Source organism: Hibiscus syriacus, unplaced genomic scaffold (genome assembly GCF_006381635.1).
Source record: "Hibiscus syriacus cultivar Baekdansim isolate YM2019G1 unplaced genomic scaffold, ASM638163v2 tig00001928_pilon, whole genome shotgun sequence".
Taxonomy (NCBI): Eukaryota; Viridiplantae; Streptophyta; class Magnoliopsida; order Malvales; family Malvaceae; genus Hibiscus; species Hibiscus syriacus.
Genome location: NW_024061899.1, coordinates 65,195 through 85,254, shown reverse-complemented (window position 1 = coordinate 85,254; position 20,060 = coordinate 65,195). Strand labels below are relative to the sequence as shown.

The window sequence follows — 20,060 nt, the reverse complement described above, 5'->3', positions numbered from 1 at the left end:
CAACTCCTCCAAAAGTGAATACATATTCACTTGTACCTTTGGCATCTTGAATATCAGATATCCAACTAACATCAGAGTATCCTTCTAAGACTGTAGGATCTTTCTAAGACTGTAGGATCTATGAAATAACGCAACACATAATCTCAAATATATCTAAGATATCTTAGTATCATTTTTATCTCTTTCCAGTGATTTTCACCTGGATTGCTAATGAATATGTTTAGATTGCTGCTCACAGTAAAAGCGATGTTTGGTATCGTACAACTCATGAGATACATTAAGCTGCATATAACCCTTGCATATTCCACCTGGTGAACACTTTCACCTTGATTTTTAGACAAATGTGAACATGAGTCTATTGTAGTTATGACTATACCAGAATCATCCTTGTCAAATTTATCAAGGATCTTATCCACTTAGTGTGACTGTGTTAAAATAAGGCCTTTAAATGACCTTTTAATTTGGATGCCCAGAATCGTCTCAGCCAATCCCATGCCTTTCATATAAAATCTTGAATTTAACATATCTTTGGTACATTTTACTTTTTCATTATTACTCCCAACAATGAGTATGTCATTAACATACAAGCATAGAATAACATATTCTATGTTTGTAGTTTTGGCATATACACACTTGTCACACATTTATTTTAAAGTCATTTGTCATCATGACAATATCAAACTTCTCATGTCATTGTTTCGGTGCTTGTTTAAGTCCATAAAAAGACTTCACCAATATACAAACTTTCATTTCTTGACCTAGAACTACATGACTCTCAGGTTGTTTTATATAAATTTCTTCGTCAATGTCTCCATTTAGGAAAGTTGTTTTAACATCCATTTGATGCACTTCTAGATTTCGCAAAGTGGCAATTGCGAGTATCATTCTTATGGGTACAACAACTAGATGATCAGCTATAGTAGCACAACAGGGATCACGAACTTTCCTTACCTTCGACTATCATCGAAAAACTAAGGGATAAACAAAATATTTTATGAGAATGAGAGAAAATATTTTTCAAGAGAAGAAAACTTCTTGAATTTTGAGATATGAAAAACCTAACAAGTTTCCCAGTATTTATAGGGGATTTTCAAGAGAGTTTACTCTAACTAAATCTCTTTTCTAAATTTAAACATATAATAATATCTTTTAAATTTAAAATATTAAACAAATTATCCTCTTTTTGTTATTCAAAACAAATGAATATTATTTTAATTTGAAATATACAAAAGTATATAGTTATCTTTAATATTTAAAATTAAAAAAAGGTAACAAATACTTTTTTAAATTTACATATATTCAAAGAGTAATTATCATATTAATATTCAAACTAAATAATACCTTTTAATTTGTAATATTTAAAAGGACTGTGGATTTAATATAAAGATTAAATTCATCAAATAATTCACCCTTTTTTTTTCCAACACTTCTATCTCCTTGCTTTAGAGTAGACGATGAACTTCAATTATACTCCTACTTATTACCTATACCATCTTTGAAGCAAAGGCACTATGTAAGTTTGCATATGTTTGGAATTTTCCCCATCTGCCCCACTTAAAAGGTCTTATCTTTCTTGCTTTTGCACACAATGTGTTTGTACCTAACGCCTCTCATGGCATTAAAAAACACAAACATTATGTTATCTTAGAGTTTTAGGGCCTCCATGGCCCTATATCAACATTGACTTTTGTAAAGAAAACAAACAACTTTACCACGAGTGAACAAAAATGTCCTACATCGCTTTATTGTAGATGAAAGTGATAATATAGAATTTAATTATTTTGTAAATACTATAATCATTATTGTTAATGAACATTCCATATTATTAACACATCAGTAGTAATAATACACATTGTTATTGACCTGAGCCTGCCAAAAACATTATACAAGTATATAATGAGGTCTTTGTCTTAATAGTTAGGTTGAGGTCTCTGGAATTTGAGGTCTCATGTTTAACTTTATATAATGCATTGTATGTTTGATGAAAGTTCCTGTATAATTTTGATATTTATCTCAATTAAAATTAAAGGATTTAATCACATGTTTAACTTGAATTAGACCAATTATTTCAGTAGAGAATTATAAAGTGCACCCTTTCCAATTCTGTGCCAAAATAGCAGTGAAAACCGAATCTGACCGGCCGGTTCAACCGGGAACCGTTGTCTAATCTGGTTCAAACTACATCGGTTGAACCAATACTAGTGAACCGGCCGGAACCGCTGAACCGTTCGAACCGGATCGGCTGAAAACCGGAAAAACCGGGAAAACCCGGAAAAAACCGCCAATTTTATTTAAAAAAAATTAAACCAAACGACGTCGTTTGTTAAACGAGCCAAGTCGAACTCGAGTAATGCTAAGCTTGACTAAAACTTTAAAAGTAAGCTCAACTCGACTCAAACTCACAAACTAAAAATTATTAAGTTCAACTCGAACTCGAAATATAATATTGAAACTTGAACTCGAAAAGACTTGAACTAAAAAAAAATTTAGAAGCTCGATTGAAGCCTAAAATTCGAGCTTGATTGGAGTGAAAGAATAATTCACTCTATGCTCACCAAAAGGCTCAATGATTTTGAATGCCAAATTACCTCTATTATTTATAAAAGTTAGTTGGGATGCTCTTCTATGTTTCTTAGCCATGTGAGATTGTTTTTTTAAAAAAATTAAACCAAACAATATCATTTTTTTATGATTTTTTTAGCCCCAAATTTATTTTTTAATTATAGTTATATAATTATATTTATTATTTAATATGTTTTACCTTAAATATTATGTTTTAGTTAATTTGAATCATTTTGTTTCACTTGATTTTATGGTTTTTAACTTATATATGTTATGACTTGCTTTGAATATGACTTGTGATATACAAAATTATTTTTTATTAAATATTTTTGGTATTTTTATTTAATTTTTTAAATAATTATGACGTCGTCTGGTTCTTCCAACTGGTTCGACCGGTTGAACCAGTGAACCGATAACATGACCGGTCCGCTAACCGGTCCAGTTCTGAAAACCATGCAAAATAGTATATATATTTCTAGAAAAAAACAGTTATTCTTATATTATTAACAAAAAGTAAAATATCTAAAATTATAATAAAGATTTATAACTATTAATATAAACTAAATATATAATGTTTGACATTTCTCAATAACATTGATACAAGGCAATTAAGTTATTGAAAGATTATAGGGAGCCATAAATTAAAGTCGAATCTTGATAAATTATCTACGAATGTAAAATCGCGTATCTAAATTTAATATGAAGGTCTATAACAAGGAAGATCAACACGATTATAAATAAGTGCCATCTTAATCAGTCGTGGCGTCGTTAAATCCAACCCCGAGAAAACATAAAACAAAAAGGATCAATCGACCGAGAAAGAATACATAAAAACATATAATAAAAACAAAGAAAAACATACCACAAATACAGAAGAAAATATATAACTAAAATAATGTTATTCTATTTAAAGAAAATAATAATCGATGATTAACGTCAAAATCGATGTTGTCATCACCTAAACAATTAAAGAATTGATCTAATTTATAAAAAATATGCAAACCTTATATATTTTCCTATTTATATATTCTCCCTAAAGATTGTTGTGCTATTCATTCGTTTTTTTTTCTTTATCGATCGAGGGTGATATCAACTTTAATGTTAATTTGATAATTTTACTTTTTTATTATATATATATATTTCTTATATCACATTTTTATTTTATTTTTAATAAATTTGATTGTATGACACTTGTTAATGTGTTTATGGTATATTTTTTTGTCTTTTGGTATGTTTTTAAGTTGTTTGACCTTTATTTATTTTTTTAACGATTGATTTGACATTGTCACGACTGATCAATATGACATTTATTTGTTTTTGTTGTTGTTGATCTTCCATGCTTTGGATACCCAATTTGCCTTCATGAATAGTTTTTCATCTCAAGTTTGGTTTGTAGTTTGTCTATGGTCTTTCAGTAGCTTGATCTCCTTTTGAGATTTGTTTTTCAATGCAATTAGATTTTTTTATATTTATCATTGTTTAAGTTTTTTTATTAGATTTTTTTTTTATTTTTTCTTATATGATTCTTATATGATCTTAAGTTACTAGTTTTTGTTTAAATGATTATATGAAATTGTCTTAATTATATGCTTAATTTATGATTATGATTGTTAATCTTAATTTTAATTTATGCGATTGTTTGATGAATAATGTGTAAATGACTCGAAGACATATTGCAGACATCCCTTGTTGTGAATACTGTGGTGCCCAAAAGGAATCAATATCACATATTTTCCGGGGGTGTGATGCTGCCTATGGGACTTGGACTTAATCAAACCCGACCGTCTGGAGGAATTTCTTGATATGGATATAAGAAAATGGATCTGAACTAATCTGCAGAATCCGAATTACTTCCCACTGCTAAATGGTGAGAGCTGAGAGATTATGTTTGGTTTGATCCTTTGGTGTCTATGAACTCGTCGGAATAAATCCATATTCGAACCAGACTTAACGGAAACTGAAAGTATTACACAACGTAGCAGCTGAATGTGCATGGAGACGCGGAATGCACGTGAATTGAATGTAATTTCCAGACCTGGCCACCAGCGGATGTCGCAGCATAACAGGACTTGAAAACCGCCTGGACCGGGTTGGGTTATAATCAATGTTGATGGAACACATATACCTTCATCTGGGTTGGCTGCTTGTGGAGGAATCATGAGAGATTCAACCAGTAATTAGGTTAAAAGATTCTCACGATCGATTGGTTGTTGTTTAATCCTCGATGTTGAGCTCAGAGGCATCTACAAGGGCTTGAATATAGCCTGGGAGATGGGACTAAAATAGGTTATCGTTGAAACGGACGGCAGGGAAGCCTTTGATTTACTTCAGCGCGGAAAGAACGTGGTGGGAAGCTCACATATGGTCCCTCATTTGATGGAAACTACTTCGTGGCAATGGCCCATCCATTTCTCTCATGTTTTACGTGACGGCAATAGAGTTGCGGATGCTATGGAAAAACTTTCTTGGTCGGAACCTTTTAGCCTGCACTACTTTGATCACCCGCCTACTTTGGTGTCGACGTTAATGCAGGAAGACAACCTTCATAGTTTTGTTAATTAAAAAAGAAGAAGTTAAATATAATTATTTGGATTGGTCTGCTATGCTTGACGAGCACCGTTGAGCACCACTAACAATGAATACCGTTGAAAAATTTATAAATTTATAAAAATTTAAAATTTTAAAGGGCTCAGCATATAATTGTAAATTAATTAAAAATTTAAAGATAAATTTTTAAATAATGAAAAAATATTTAGGGTTGTTTAATTTAGGAGTTGATATTTGATCCAATTATTGTTAAAAAATGATTATGGAAAACAATGTAATTAATATTTTATTTTAAAATTTAACGTTAGATGTTCAATTAATTTATAATTATATGTTGAGCCCTTTACAACTTTAAATTTTTTAAATTAAATTAACAGTGTTCGATGGTGCTCATTATTAATAATGTTCAACGAACGTCGTATAATTTTCCTAACTATTTAATCAAATCCCATAGACTTGGGTGTAAATTAAACATAAGTTGTCGTGGCAAGATTTCTTAAAATATTGATCCGTGACCCATAGTTACATGACAATGGGGGACATTTTGTCTGGTAACGAAAGTCCTATCATAGAATTAGACATAGCAATTGTCTTGTTTCGAGGGTATTTTCATAGTTTTATGTTATTATGTATTTAACAATTAATTTAATGATTAACTAATTTAGATCAAACATTAAAGTCGTAGTAGAAGTTGGATTCTAAACTCGAACTTAGATATTCTTTGCTGTCATCATAACTGCTGAAGATTTTACCGGATTTTTTATTCTGAAATCTGAACATATATAATAACTCAGCTCTACCCAAAGCCAATGCAAGTCCATTGGTGTGCACTTTTTACCTTTAATCATATCTTCTTCCACCTCGCAACATTCTGAGCTTCATCCACCTTTTCACCATGACAGAATTGCCCTTCTCTTCTTCCTATTGACTTGTCTCTATTTCACAATCCCCCAAAAGATTCAGACTTTCAGCTGCAGAACAAAGAGATAACTCCATAGATATACGGCCAATGCCTTTCCTTTGATTCCTTTCATCAAAAGTAAAATGGGGTTTGTTTAATATTAGTGAGTAGAACAGCAAAATGGGTGAAGAAGAGAAAGCAAGGCAAGTTATGGAGGATATATCTTCTTTGATTTCTCTTTCTCATTCAATCAAAGTTTTCAATGTTAAATGGCAAGTTATTCGAAAGAAGCTTGAGGAGTTGAGTTATGGGTTGATGGCCATTGAAACCTCTGGCTCAAGCTGTGATTTTTCTTCCATTTTGGTCACTGTAAACGAATGTTATGATCTCGCAAGAAGATGTGTCGAACTTTCTTATAACGGGAAGCTCTTGATGCAAAGCGACCTTGATGTCATCGTTGCGAAATTCGATTCGCATGTGAAGAATATTTCTGGGATTTACGCTGCTGGGATTTTGAGCAGTGGTTTCGCCATTGTTGTTTCAAAACCAGGCCTTGGTGCTTGCAAAGAAGACATGAGGTTCTATGTAAGGGATTTGTTGACAAGGATAAAGATTGGTGATACAGAGATGAAAAGGCAAGCTTTGGGTAGTTTATATCAAGCAATGGCTGATGATGAAAGGTATGTTAAAATCGTGGTTGAAAATAGTGAATTTTTGTATGTTTTAATGGAGTCTCTTGATTCATCGGAGATGGAGATCCAAGAACAGGCTTCAAAGATTGTGTTTTTAATCTCTGGGTTTGATTTGTGTAAAGGGTTTTTAGTTAGAGCTGGGATTATCGGGAATTTGATTAGGGTTCTTGAAAATGGTAGTGATTTGGGTAAAGAAGATGCTGCAAAGTGTCTTCAAAAGTTGACTGTTAATGCAGACAATGCGTGGTCTGTTTCGGCTCATGGTGGGGTGACTGCTTTGTTGAAAATTTGTTCCAATGGTGATTCCGGTGGCGAATTGATCCGTCCGGCTTGCGGAGTGTTGAGAAATCTCATCGGCATCGAAGAAATCAAGAGGTTCATGGTTGAGGGAGGAGCGATATCGACGTTCATCGAGCTCGCAAGATCGAAAGACGACATTGTGCAGATAAATTCAATAGAGTTCCTTCAAAACATAGCTTCTGGCGACGAATCGGTTCGTGAAACGGTCGTCGGCGAAGGAGGGATCGGCGTGTTGGTACACCATTTGGATCCGAAATCAGCTACCTGTTCGAAAACAAGAGAAGTATCATTAAGGGCAATTGAGAATCTATGTTTTTCATCACGAAACAGCATCGATGTGTTGATGGATCACGGTTTCATCGATCGATTGTTGTTGTTCTTATGCAACGGCGAAGTTTCGGTTCAAGAATCGGCACTAAAGGTGACATCTAGGCTTTGTGGTGCATCAGAAGAAGCTAAGAAATCAATGGGGGATGCCGGTTTCATGCCCGAGCTCATGAAATTGCTCGATGCAAAGTCACACGAAGTGCGCAGGGTGGCAACTGAGGCACTCTCGAGCTTGGTCTCGGTTTCCAAAAACCGAAAACGATTCGTCCAAGATGATCAGAACATAGGGTTCCTTCTTCAATTGCTTGATCAAGAGGAAGGCATTTCAGGTAGTAACAGAAAGCTATTGCTATCTATATTAATGTCATTGACAAATTGCAAGAGTGGGAGAAGAAAAATTGCAAGTTCTGGTTACCTAAAGAACATAGAGAAACTTGCTGAAGCTGAAGTTTGTGATGCCAAAAGACTTGTAAGGAAATTATCTGCCAATAGATTTCGTGGTATGTTGAGTGGATTCTGGCATTATAAAATGTTGTAATTTTTTTATATAGACCAAGAATTGTAAATGTCTGTTTAAGAGGATGGCTCTCTCAATACAGTTTATTTAATTTACAATATCAAAATTTTAAATTTCTAATCTTACTTAATATCTCATATTATTAAATTAACTAATTATTAATACTATAAATGTTTAATATTTTATTTCGTAAATATTTTAAAATTTTATGGATGAATACGTGAATATGATACCGAGGACAGCGATGAATGAAAGTTGCAGGCTTTGTATTTGCTTGTCCTTTTGCCAGCACTGACAGCTTTGTTGTTCCTAAAAATGGTTAAGTTGTCGAATCTAAATAGATTTTTAGTTGCAGCCAACGTGGTTTATTAGGGATATGGATAGGGATGGCAAAAAAATTTGAATTCGATAGGGAAAATTGAAAATTGAATTTAACGGGTCGGGTTTGGGAATGATAACGGGGATGGGTTTGGTAATCCCCGCCCTGATTACCCGTCCCGATACCCGACCCGATAAATATTAAAAATAATTATTTTTTTATATATAATATTAATAACATATTTTAAATTAACCCTTAAATATTTTTTATTATTTTTTTCACCCCATACTGCCCACTTTAAAACATCGTCCCCGCTTCAATTTCTAGAATTTACCTCAATTTTTGCTGTCTCATAATATTCTTTTTTTCTTTTAATCGTAAAAATAGTGCTTACACTTCTTGTTTGCAATCACGTGTGAACCTTTAATATCTTTTAATAGACAAACATTGTCTAGTTAAATGGGAAAAGTCTGGTTGGTTTGGTGGTATTGTGCCACTTCCAACGAACGTGTACTTGCTGCAGGGTCCTCGTCCAGTACACCATTGCACACCTGAAGCCCACCACTAGCATTGGCAAGCTGGAAATTATGTCCAGCAGAATTTAAAATCAATACAACTTGCATATTGTCTTCGTCTCTTCGACATCAACCCTCATTTTCACCTCGCATTCCAATAACCTCATACAAGCTGTCTCCATTACACAAGCTTTAACGTTCCTCTGACAAAACGAAGCATGTGAATTAGCCATATTAAAATCAGCATCGGGACCTATACCAACATCACGTTCTTCCCTAGCAAATGGAACAACAACTGCTCTATAGTATTAAATTCGAAAATTCTAAAAAATTTCGGTTAATTCAAAAATTAACCGAATTAACCGAAATTTATTCGGTTCGATTAATATTTTTGAAAAAAAATTTGGTTCGATTAACGGTTAAAGAAAAAAAATTCGGTTAATTCGGTTAATGATAGTTCGGTCGGTTCGGCCACCGAATGAACAACCCTACCGATACCCGTTTAAATAAACGTTTATGCTAAACGGGGATACCCGTTTCCCCGCGGTTTTCCCTGATTACCCGATGGGGATCCCCGTTTAAATCATCGCGATTCTTTAAACGAGGATAAGTACCGATTTTTTAAACGGGGACGGGGACGGGGAGACCAATACCCGGCTCGAACTCGGCCCGTTGCAATCCCTAGTTATGGAGCACATGATAAGTCATCTAAATATATAGGCTTTGTTTGGTGCCATGACCCAGAACTGGAACTTGAACCCATATGATCCCCTACTCTGATTGTCACGACCAAACCCGTTGGGCCGTGTGTCATACCCGAATTTTCTTTTAATTATTTATTTCTTTGATTGATTTTTAGTTAAAAACAAATGCGATTTTAGAAAACCTCTCGTTTCGAAAATTTGGAAATTCTTTTACGATAAAAAACACGGATTCAAATAGTCGCCACCGATCTTTGATTAGGGTGTGATCGGACACCCAAAATGTTTTGTTATTTTAAATAAAAATTAATTTTAATTAAAACAACAAATTGAGGTCTGCATTACCAAAAATGGGTTCGGGAGTCGATTACGTGTGGGGAAGGATTTGCACCCCCACAGCGCCCTAAATCAGTACATCGTCGATTAATTAATGTCTTTGCAATGGAATTTACAAATTCGTTTTTAATTTGATTCATGATCCCCAACAACACAACAACATATTATATTCAAAATCACCAAAATAGATTAAATTAAAATTATCAAGTCTTTAGAAAGATAAAGAATGTTTGATTATTTAAAAATATAGAGACCAGGTCTTAAATAGTTATAACAACATTTTCTCGATAAATTTAAATAACCGAACATTTGTTTTTCTTCCATTCCCAAATTTTAAAATGACGGATCAATTTTTAGGTATCACTAATGGGATATACTTCTACTTTAAAATCGTCAAAAGCGGATATCTAATCAGTTAAGACAACCCACTTAAAACAATTTTAAATTAAAAGGATATTACCCTTAATCAAATTATGTAATAATTTCGAGTTATGCACGTGAGGTTAACATACAACATTAAAAATTATCTAATTAATAAATAATGTATGAAAAATTAACATGCAATAACATTACTTAATATATATTAATACATAACATACTAATGAGACTTAAATAAAAACATAACATACCAAACTATGAGAAAAACTATACATGTTAAACTAATGACCAAATCATATTAAACTGAATTTTAATATCTAAAACATAAAAAAATAATAATTGAAATGAATATATGAGTAAACAATGAAACTGAAATAAAGCAACACCAACATGAAAGATTAAAACTGGAATAAACCCTAGACATACATAGGACTAAAGTGTAATATGCAAAACACGAAGGTCAAATGTTTAAAACAACAAAGATTCTACTACAACAAAACTTAGGACTAAAATTGAACACACTTAAAATAAAGAAACTAAATTAAAAACACAGAAACATTCGAATTAAGGACTAAAACGAAACATGCAAAAATTAAAAGTGAAATGTCTAAACAACAGAAACTAAATACAAGACTAATTAAGGATGAAATTAAATGCGCACAAGATAACGGGACAAATTTAAAAACATGAAAACATTCGATTAGGGACTAAAATGAAATGTAATATAAAACTAGAATGACCTAAACAGAGAATAACCCAAGCGGGGAACGGGGAATCCTAAACTCCTATACGACGCCGTTTTATGCTTTGCTTATAACCCTACTTAAACTAAAATTAAAACCCTAGTTATCATTCATACCAGCTTTAGCCGCAAGCCAACCTAACATCTACTTCTCCTTTCATTTTCTCCCATAGCCATCGACGAAGAGCCTAAACCCCAAAGCCTCTATGGTTCCCGCCATTCTACGACTCTGGTGAGGAGCCACACTAGCATTAACCTCACCCGTAAACAAACATAAACCCTAAACCTCTCACAACATAAACTAAAACCAAAGGGCTAAAACAAAATCCAATCTCACTGTTAAACCACGATACCACCGCGGCCTTCAACGATGACTCTGTACTTATCCGGCTACTACCCTAACACTACAAGGTAAACTAGATCGAAAATTCCTACCCTTTTATTCTGCTTTTGGTTTTTTTTAGATTTAAGAACATGCATGTAAAAAAACAAAAACAAAAGAAGAATTGAGATACTTCCGATTTTAATTCGTTTCTATTGCTTTCCTTTCTGTGCATTCAAAAATAAAGGGAAGAATACCCTTGATTTACACTGCTTTTTCCATTTCGAAAATGGTTAAGAACCCCTTACATCGATTGCTTTGATTTCAAAAAAATAGTCAAGATCCCCCATGTTATTCGAATGGTTGCTGAGGAAACTTGTGCAAATTGTTGCCTTCTGGTGCTATTGTTCTCCCTCTTGCTTGAACCCGTTCCTGTTGAAAAACTGAGCCTCCCCCCCCCGGTTGTTCGAATGATTTCCCCTAATATCATGTTCTCTGTTTTTTTATAATAGCTGGTCCCCCCTCTGCCGTTCGTGTTTCTCGTAATATTATGTTCCCTCATTTTGTTCTGATTGCTTTTTTTAATAGTTGTCTGCTGTTTTTCAGGGTGCCAGAGTATGGGCACGGGGTTGGCATGAGTAATGGAGCAGTGGGAAACTGAGTTGTTCTGCTCGTGCTTGGTGCTTTCCTGGGTAGTGAAGATAATGGAGCATGGACAACAGAGCCATGTTTCCACTTGGGCAACTCAATTGTGGTGCTACACATGGAGCGATGTGGGTGTTATCGGGGCAAGCATGGACACTCGTGGGTGTTGTGATTGGTCAGTGTTTCACGTGGGAGATAACTGTTGTGTCTTCATGTGGGAGCATGTCACGCTGGGATGGGTAATCGAGCTGCTTCACGTGGGCAGTTTGAAATAGCATGGGTGACAACCTCAAGGGGCTTCACTTAGATCGGGTTTAGTGCTTTGGGCTTGGTCTTGAACTTGTAATCAATTTGGGCCAGTTTGGGTTAATGTAATGAGCTTCCAATTGGGCCTGCATAATAAAAACATATACAATATTAATAATAATACTACTAATAATAATAATTTTATTGTAATAATTATGATTATAATAATAATAATTATTATAATATAATATTTATAACCCGGACAAAAACGGGTGTCAACACCTGCCCCTCTTTGCTCATTCTTGTGTTAACAAGAATAAGGAAAAGATAAAAGAGACAACACATTTTTGTCCAATTCCAAATTTGCTTTGAAATTTGATAAGAGATCTGCTCCACTCCTCATCCGGAGTAAGTGAGACTTGAAAAATCTTCAGAACACATGTCTGCTCCCTATTCTTTCAGAGAGTATAGGACTTGATTAATCTTCGATCAACGAGTTCGCTTCCTATTTTTAGGGTATGACTCGAACAATCTTCAACAATCGTGTCTGCTCCCAATTTCTTCAGAGAGTATAAGACTCGAACAATCTTCAACAATCGTTTCTGCTCCCTATTTCTTCATAGAGTATAAGACTCGAATAATCTTCAATAATCGTGTCTGCTCCCTATTTCTTCAAAGAGTATGAGACTCGAACAATCTTCAACAATCGTGTCTGCTCCCTATTTTTTCAGAGAGTATGAGACTCGAACAATCTTCAATATCGTGTTTGCTCCATATTTCTTCAGAGAGTATGAGACTTGAACAATCTTCAATAATCGTGTCTGCTCCCTATTTTTCAGAGAGTATAAGACTCGAACAATCTTCAACAATCGTGTCTGGTCCCTATTTCTTCAGAGAGTATAAGACTCGAACAATCTTCAACAATCGTGTCTGTTCCTTATTTCTTCAGAGAGTATAAGACTTGAACAATATTCTGAAAACGGGTTCGCTCCCTTTTTCTTCAGGGAGTATGGAACTCGAACAATCTTTAGCAAATACGTTCACTCCTTCTTTCTTTAAGGAGTATGGAACTCGAATAATCTTCTACAAACGGGTTCACTCTCTCTTTCTTCAGGGAGTATGGAACTCGAACATCTTCTACAAACAGGTTTGCTTCCTCTTTCTTCCAGGAAGTATAGAACTTGAACGTCTTCTGTAAACAGGTTCGTTCCCTCTTTCTTTCAGGAAGTATAGAACTTGAACGTCTTCTGTAAACGGGCTCGCTCCCTCTTTCTTTCAGGAAGTATAGAACTTGAATAACCTTCTGCAAACGGGTTCGCTCCCTCTTTCTTCAGGGAGTATAGAACTCGAATAATCTTCTGCAAACGGGTTCGCTCCCTCTTTCTTTCAGGAAGTATAGAACTCGAATAATCTTCTGCAAACAGGTTCGCTCCCTCTTTCTTTCAGGAAGTATAGAACTTGAACGTCTTCTGCAAACATGTTCGCTCCCTCTTTCTTTCAGGAAGTATAGAACTTGAACGTCTTCTACAAACGGGCTCGCTCCCTCTTTTTTTAGGGAGTATAGAACTCGAATAATCTATGCCAATGGGTTCGCTTCCTATTTTTTAGGGAGTATAGAATTCGAACATCTTCATTTGCTTCAATATTTTCTTAATTTTGATTTGCTTTGAAGGTCAAACCTGAAAATCAAACGTTATCACTCATTAGTGTATGCTTGAAAATTTGAAAATCATTATACTGAAAATTTTAGAATTTAAGAGAATCTTTTCGAATCTAATTCTCTTATGAGAGCTTGTCTCGTCGCAACTAAATGCGAGAGTCTTCCTTTACTTGGTTGTCATTTGAACCTCTCCCTTCCTGGGACCTTGAATCGGTTGATGACTCATTGTGCACATTTGCTTTAAATCAATTGATCACCTTCCTTGTACTCGAGAACTTTTTCGATTTCCTGATGATCTGATAGTTTGCTCCAACACTCTTCCGAGAAGGCGTAAAATGGATTTGCTTCACTTCTATTTAGTGAAGGCTTAAGATGAATTTATTTCATTACTCTTCGGTAAAGGCTTAGGATAGACTGCTTCACTACTCTTCGGTGAAGGCTTAAGATGGATTTGTTTTACTACTCTTCGGTGAAGGCTTAAGATTGACTTTGCCCCAATCTTCTGTGTGCAAGTCCTTCCAATCGATCGATTCACTTCTTCATATACAAAAATCTTTATTTTTCTTCTATATCTGATGGTCATCACTTCAGAGTAATGCTTCTTCTGTGGATTAGACCTCTATGTTCTTCAGGGTATGCCTCTCTAAGCGTGATTTCTTACGTTTGAGGTTTGAAATCTTTCTTTCAATCGTCGGGATTTTAACATCTTGTATCTTCTCTTCTCACTGGAAGATCTGTCACAATCATGTGTTTATGTATGAAACACAAATGCAACTCAATGTATCAGTGTAATGCATTTTCTTTTATACAAATGATGTTTTCATGAATGCATAAATATTGATTCCTTCTTTGTTTGACTTCAAAGTGGCAAACTCAGTCTTCTTCTACGTGATCATTCCTTTCTAGAGTTTGCTTTAGATATCCACACAATAACTCATAATCACCAACTAACATTTTTGAAGAGCCCTCTGATCTTATTCTATCGCCTTTGTCTTCTGTCTTCATTTCAGAGAAAGTGTTTTCTCTCTCAACTTCTTGCTATGGTCAGAAGCATGATTATATAGCCCCATTTTCGGAGACTGTGTATATGACTGCGCCAAACCCCACAAAGATCAAAGGGAGAGATGCATCTATCCTGATTTGACTTTTGTAATATATCACAAGGAGACTCTATCCCAATTTTTCATGTCACCAAATCATTTCTCATTTTAACCTTGGAGTTGCATAAGACAACCTTCATCTTTGGTAATGCAACATTGGTTCAGCACCTTGTTCACTAGTTCATAAAACATTTGACAATATATTCATCTTTTCCTATGACTTCTGCCCAAATCTCAACTGGAGAAGCTCTTTGCGTGGCACTCAGAGTTTTCGCATGGTATTACAAGGATACCAACACTCAGTGGAAATTAAAGTGGGATATCGGCTCGCCCACATTAATGCATATGAAACCACAAGAGTAAAGCGACTGATGATGGACCAAATGATCATATACAGTAAACTCCACTGTCACTGCTTCATTATTTTCACTCCTCATAAATTTTTATCCCATTGGAACTATTTGTCCAATTCAATTATCATTCCACAAGTCTTCATAGGCTTCCAAAGATGCCTCACATTAATACATCTAGCTGAAACAGGCCTTCACCAGTGCCCCAACATTATCTAATACTGGTACGGGCACTCAAAATGCCCCAACACTTCGAATTATAAGGCTCATTCTCAATGCCTTCTTGGTCTGAATCTTATTATCTCAACATAATGTGGGTTCAGTCGTGCCCCAACATATCATAACTTGAATGTTCTCATTCTGGTGCCACTACACAGTAGTGTTGTCAAATAGTTTGAGGGTTTTTCTTCATGTTGCCATTGACTCTTAAGAAGTGATCAACCCTTCTAACACGATGTCTTGCATTTTCATTCGAGCTGAGATACATGTCCCTTTCTGAATAATGAGATCATATACTTCTTGATGGGTTACCGATGATATCCCAAGAAAGTGTTCTTCATCCATTCTGATTTCTTAGACCATCTGCTTCACGGTCACATAATGCTTCATGTTCTGGGATCGCTTATTCTCTTTCTTCCAATAGAGGCATAATGAGCCTCACCAGCTTCAAGGACCTTTTACATTTGAAATTGTCCTGTTTGAAAATGTTTTTCCCTTTTCTCTTATTTTTAGGGAATGTGAAAAATTTCTGAATAAATTTAAAAAATGTTGTCATTTTCCTCAGACTCACAATTAAAACAAATTGTAAAACAAGAGTTCAATGAATATCAAAAGAATCAATAGCTCTTTAATGTTTTCAGGGTTATAGCTCTTTGATAAGTGTCAAAATTGAGGGGTTGACTTCAGTTTGGCTTCTTATTTTATAAGGTTTCGGCCACCAGAATGTCATTTCTTTCTTGATCACTATGAACATCGCAATATGCCTTTCTTTCTTGGCTTGGTATTTTAATCGGATGCGGACAAAATGACGCAACTAGCATAATCAATTACTAGACTTTCTAGAACACTTCCATTTCAGTTCTCTGAAATCTTTCATTTGTTCAAGCTTCATAAGCTCCTCTAACAAAGGCAGTACAGAAATATCGATCTAAAAATGAAATTTCTGAGTGCTCGTGTGAAATTAACAGGTATTCCTCAACTCCCTTAGTCTATCTTTACCGCAACTCCTTATTTAGATAAACTTGATTTAATTTGCCATTTTCTGGCTAGTTGGAATCATCTTTATTGTAATATGCCTTTATCGGGCTAGTTGAAGGGTTCATCTCATCACAAAGTCTTTGACTTGACAATCACAGTGGAGCATACACCGAATTGCCAAGTATCCGATCAAGGTCATAGTTTAAATATAATATATTCATAAAGTCAGGGCTTTCTAGTTTCCTCTATAACCAATTGCCTTAGCGGAATAGCTCAGCTTTATTGTATACCCATATATTATATCTATATATATATATATATATTGTTAGGTATGCAGATTCAATTTCTTAAGCTTGTTAAGAAGAACCTGTCATAGTCTAGGTGTTGTTGAAAGTCAGAAAATCTCATTGTTAGAGTTCAATTTCCAAGCAACTGGCCTAAACTAGATTCACCTACTCGACTATTCCATCCGTAAAGATCATAATCATCATCGAATGTCATCAACAAAAGTATGGTCTAGACAATTTTGTAACATCGTACACGAAAGATGCCCCATGTTGTTCGCTCTTATACATACCTGAATACCAAGCCTATGGTTCATTCCTTTATGAAAGGAAAAGGCTATATCGATCCCTGCAATGAAAAGGTATGGTGTTCGAGTGTATCTTCTGGGGGTAAGGTCCAGGGTCCTTGTTTTATTAGGTTTCAACCTCGTCACTTTGTCAAAGATTTATAACTCTAATCATTAAAGAGCTTTTAATTCAATTGATATTCAAAGAATTTCAAGTCATGAATTCGATTCAATGCTCACCATCCTTAAAGTAACATGAATTCATTTAAATATCATTACAAAAACTGATGAGAAAGTTCAAAAAAATAAGTTCAAACAAGATGTTGCACACAACATAAAGTTCCATGATAAATGAAATGATTTTTGCGCAGTTCGGTGTCTCACTATTGTTCTGACGCAGTTGTGTTTGACTCGAACGGATGTTATACGTTGCACCCTGATGCATCACTCTAGCTCGTCATCCATTATTTCACCAATTTTTGTGTCAACGTCCCATTTTTCACAAACATCTCTATCTCCTTCAACAACGACCTACAATTTCCCGTAGAATGCCCCAATGCCCCCAAGTGAAAATCACAAACACTAACTTGATCATAGCTATGAGAAGAAGGGCCTGGTTGTACTTTCACTGGCCTTGGTGTGAGGTATTGACCTTTAACCAAATGAGGATACAGATCCGAGACAGAAGTTTGGAACACTTTCAAAGTATTTTTCGATCTTGGGACTTTCTTTGGATGACTTGAGTAACTTGCTACCCCTTTTCTCTTGAGGTTACGGGAGCTCTGTATGTGACATTCATTTACCTCACCAGCCTTTTCCTTCTGGTCAGTTGGACGTTTGGAAGTGGCCTTCAAGTTTCCTTTGTTGATTGCATCTTCAATTGACTCTCCAGCTAGCATAAGATCCTTAAAGCCATTCGTCGAGTTTCCCAGCATTAACTCAAAGAAAGGAGCTAAGAGAGAATCATGAAACATACATGATATTTCTTCTTCTAACAAAGGAGGCTGAACTTGTGCTTTAATTTCTCTCCATTTTAGGGCATATTTTTTAAAGCTTTCAGTAGCTTTCATTCTCATCTTTTGAAGGTCATGACATTTTGGGGCTAAGCCTTTAACATATCGATATTGCCCCAGAAAAGCGTCAGCAAGGTTGACCCATGTCTTGATATGCTCTCTATTCAAATGATTATACCAAACTACAGCTGGGCCAATAAGACTATCATGGAAGAAATGAATCAACAGATTATCATTATTTAAGTACCCTTCCATCTTTTTACAAAACATCCTCAAATGTATTAGGGGACAACTAGTGCCATCATATTTCTCAAAATTAGGCACCCTAAATTAATGTGGGATAACCAAATTAGGGACCAAACTGAGTTCCCTAGCTTCTAACTCCTTGTGAGAGGCATTAAGAACCTTCATATCTTTAATGGCTTCATTCAACCACTTGAATTCTTTCTCAAATTGCTCATAATTGACGAGGCTCTTCCCTTGGTTTGAATTAGATGCTCCAGAGCAAATTATCACTCTTGAAGTATCAGTCTGATGACATTGATTTCCTTTATCATTCATTTCCTCGTTACCTGCAACCTGTGGTGCCAACACCTGGGTCACTTGATTCGATGCGTCCTGCAGAGAACCCGATGCTTGATTCCTCGTATCTAGTTGTAACCCGACCAACTGTTCTTGCAACTGATCTTGTGATTTCTCATTAGATTGCTCCATTGCTTCCATTTGTTTGTTCATGATTATGAGGAGTGGTATGAATGAATGATCTTGTTATTACTGTCACATAATCTTCCATAATTTATTTCCATGTTTTCATGATTAATGCATATAAAATGCTTAAATACGTACATGCAATGCAGATGCAAATGCAAATGCAAATGCCAAATGCAAATGCAAAAGGTGTTAATTCCAAAAGTGACCACTATAGAACAACATTTCATTTAGACAACAAGATTTCATTACACCATATAGCCAAAATACAATTGTGATTCTTCATCTCTTCATTTCCTTGAGTCGTACTCTTCATGGAATCCAACATTGCACCCAAAGTTGTCGGCGTATCTTATCACCTTTGATGACGTCGAATGTCCTTAAATTGAATCTTTAGGTCTCCATCTTTGCTTTTAATGTAAGGTGGTCTTCATGTCTTTGTGAAGAATCTTCTCGTCCTTAGTATTACTGCATCTATCTCCTGAAGGAACATCTTCGGCCTTCGCTCCTTTGAAAGAAGTCTTCGATCAACTCCAAACTCCATTCATTGGATGTCATTCTTCATGAATCGTTCTTCAATCAGGTTCAAAATTCTTTATTCTTTGGATGTTCTTCATGAATCATTTGAATGTCTCTAGATCTCCCGATTTTGACTACATGGTTAAGAATTTCTTGCCTCATTATGACCAGCATTCTTATTAGTCAATCACTTGCAAATTAACACCTTTGAATGGCATAAAGATACAAATGCAATAAATCCAAAACAAAATAGACATAAAACAAAAAATGGGTTAGTACACATAATATAAACAACAAAATGATGAGTATCATAACAAATAAAACCTACCCTCACATGCTGATTACCCAATCATGCTTAGTAGATCTTACCCAACATGATATCTACCCCATGCTTTGGTATTCACAAAAAATCCTAACCGCATGATATCTAATGCACATGCTTGTTCGAGAAAATAAACCTAACCGCATGATTTCTAATTCGCATGCATTTATTTCAAAAAACGAAAATAAATGACTTAAAACTTTTCCTTTTGTACCCTCCTCATGAGACTCTTAAGGTTCGGGTCAGGCTCAACCTAAATTCAGACTCTATGTTCATTATATGATGGGTTAGGTTCTAAAGCAATAGGTCCTCGAATTCTCCTTGTCAGTGCCCCCTTGGGCTGCCGAACCCTCAATCTTGGCCCATCATAGGCTTTAGGGATTGAGTTCAACTTCGAGGGAACACACCTCCTTATGTCCATACGGAGGTGATTACCATCACAAGGACCATAAGGTATGAGCTCCAGGAGCGATCCACTATCCCATGCGGAGGTGAAAACCACACGAGGGAGTAGTCTCTCACTCCTACTTAAATAGGACGGAGCGGGGTTTTAGCTCATGTTATGCAAAT

The 20,060-nt window shown here is 35.2% G+C and overlaps 1 protein-coding gene across 1 annotated transcript; it reads left to right on the top strand.

Annotated features, from left to right (window-relative positions):
* The first annotated feature begins 5,987 nt into the window (after window positions 1–5,987).
* Window positions 5,988–7,971, top strand: LOC120137005 (vacuolar protein 8-like). Its single transcript, XM_039152890.1, has one exon. It carries the CDS (start codon window positions 6,191–6,193, stop codon window positions 7,865–7,867), a length of 1,677 nt encoding a protein of 558 aa, XP_039008821.1. The 5' UTR covers window positions 5,988–6,190; the 3' UTR covers window positions 7,868–7,971.
* Window positions 7,972–20,060: the final 12,089 nt, after the last annotated feature.

Bases quoted from the DNA above. Each gene is read 5' to 3' on its own strand.
- LOC120137005 (XM_039152890.1), top strand. From the start codon at position 6,191: ATGGGTGAAGAAGAGAAAGCAAGGCAAGTTATGGAGGATATATCTTCT.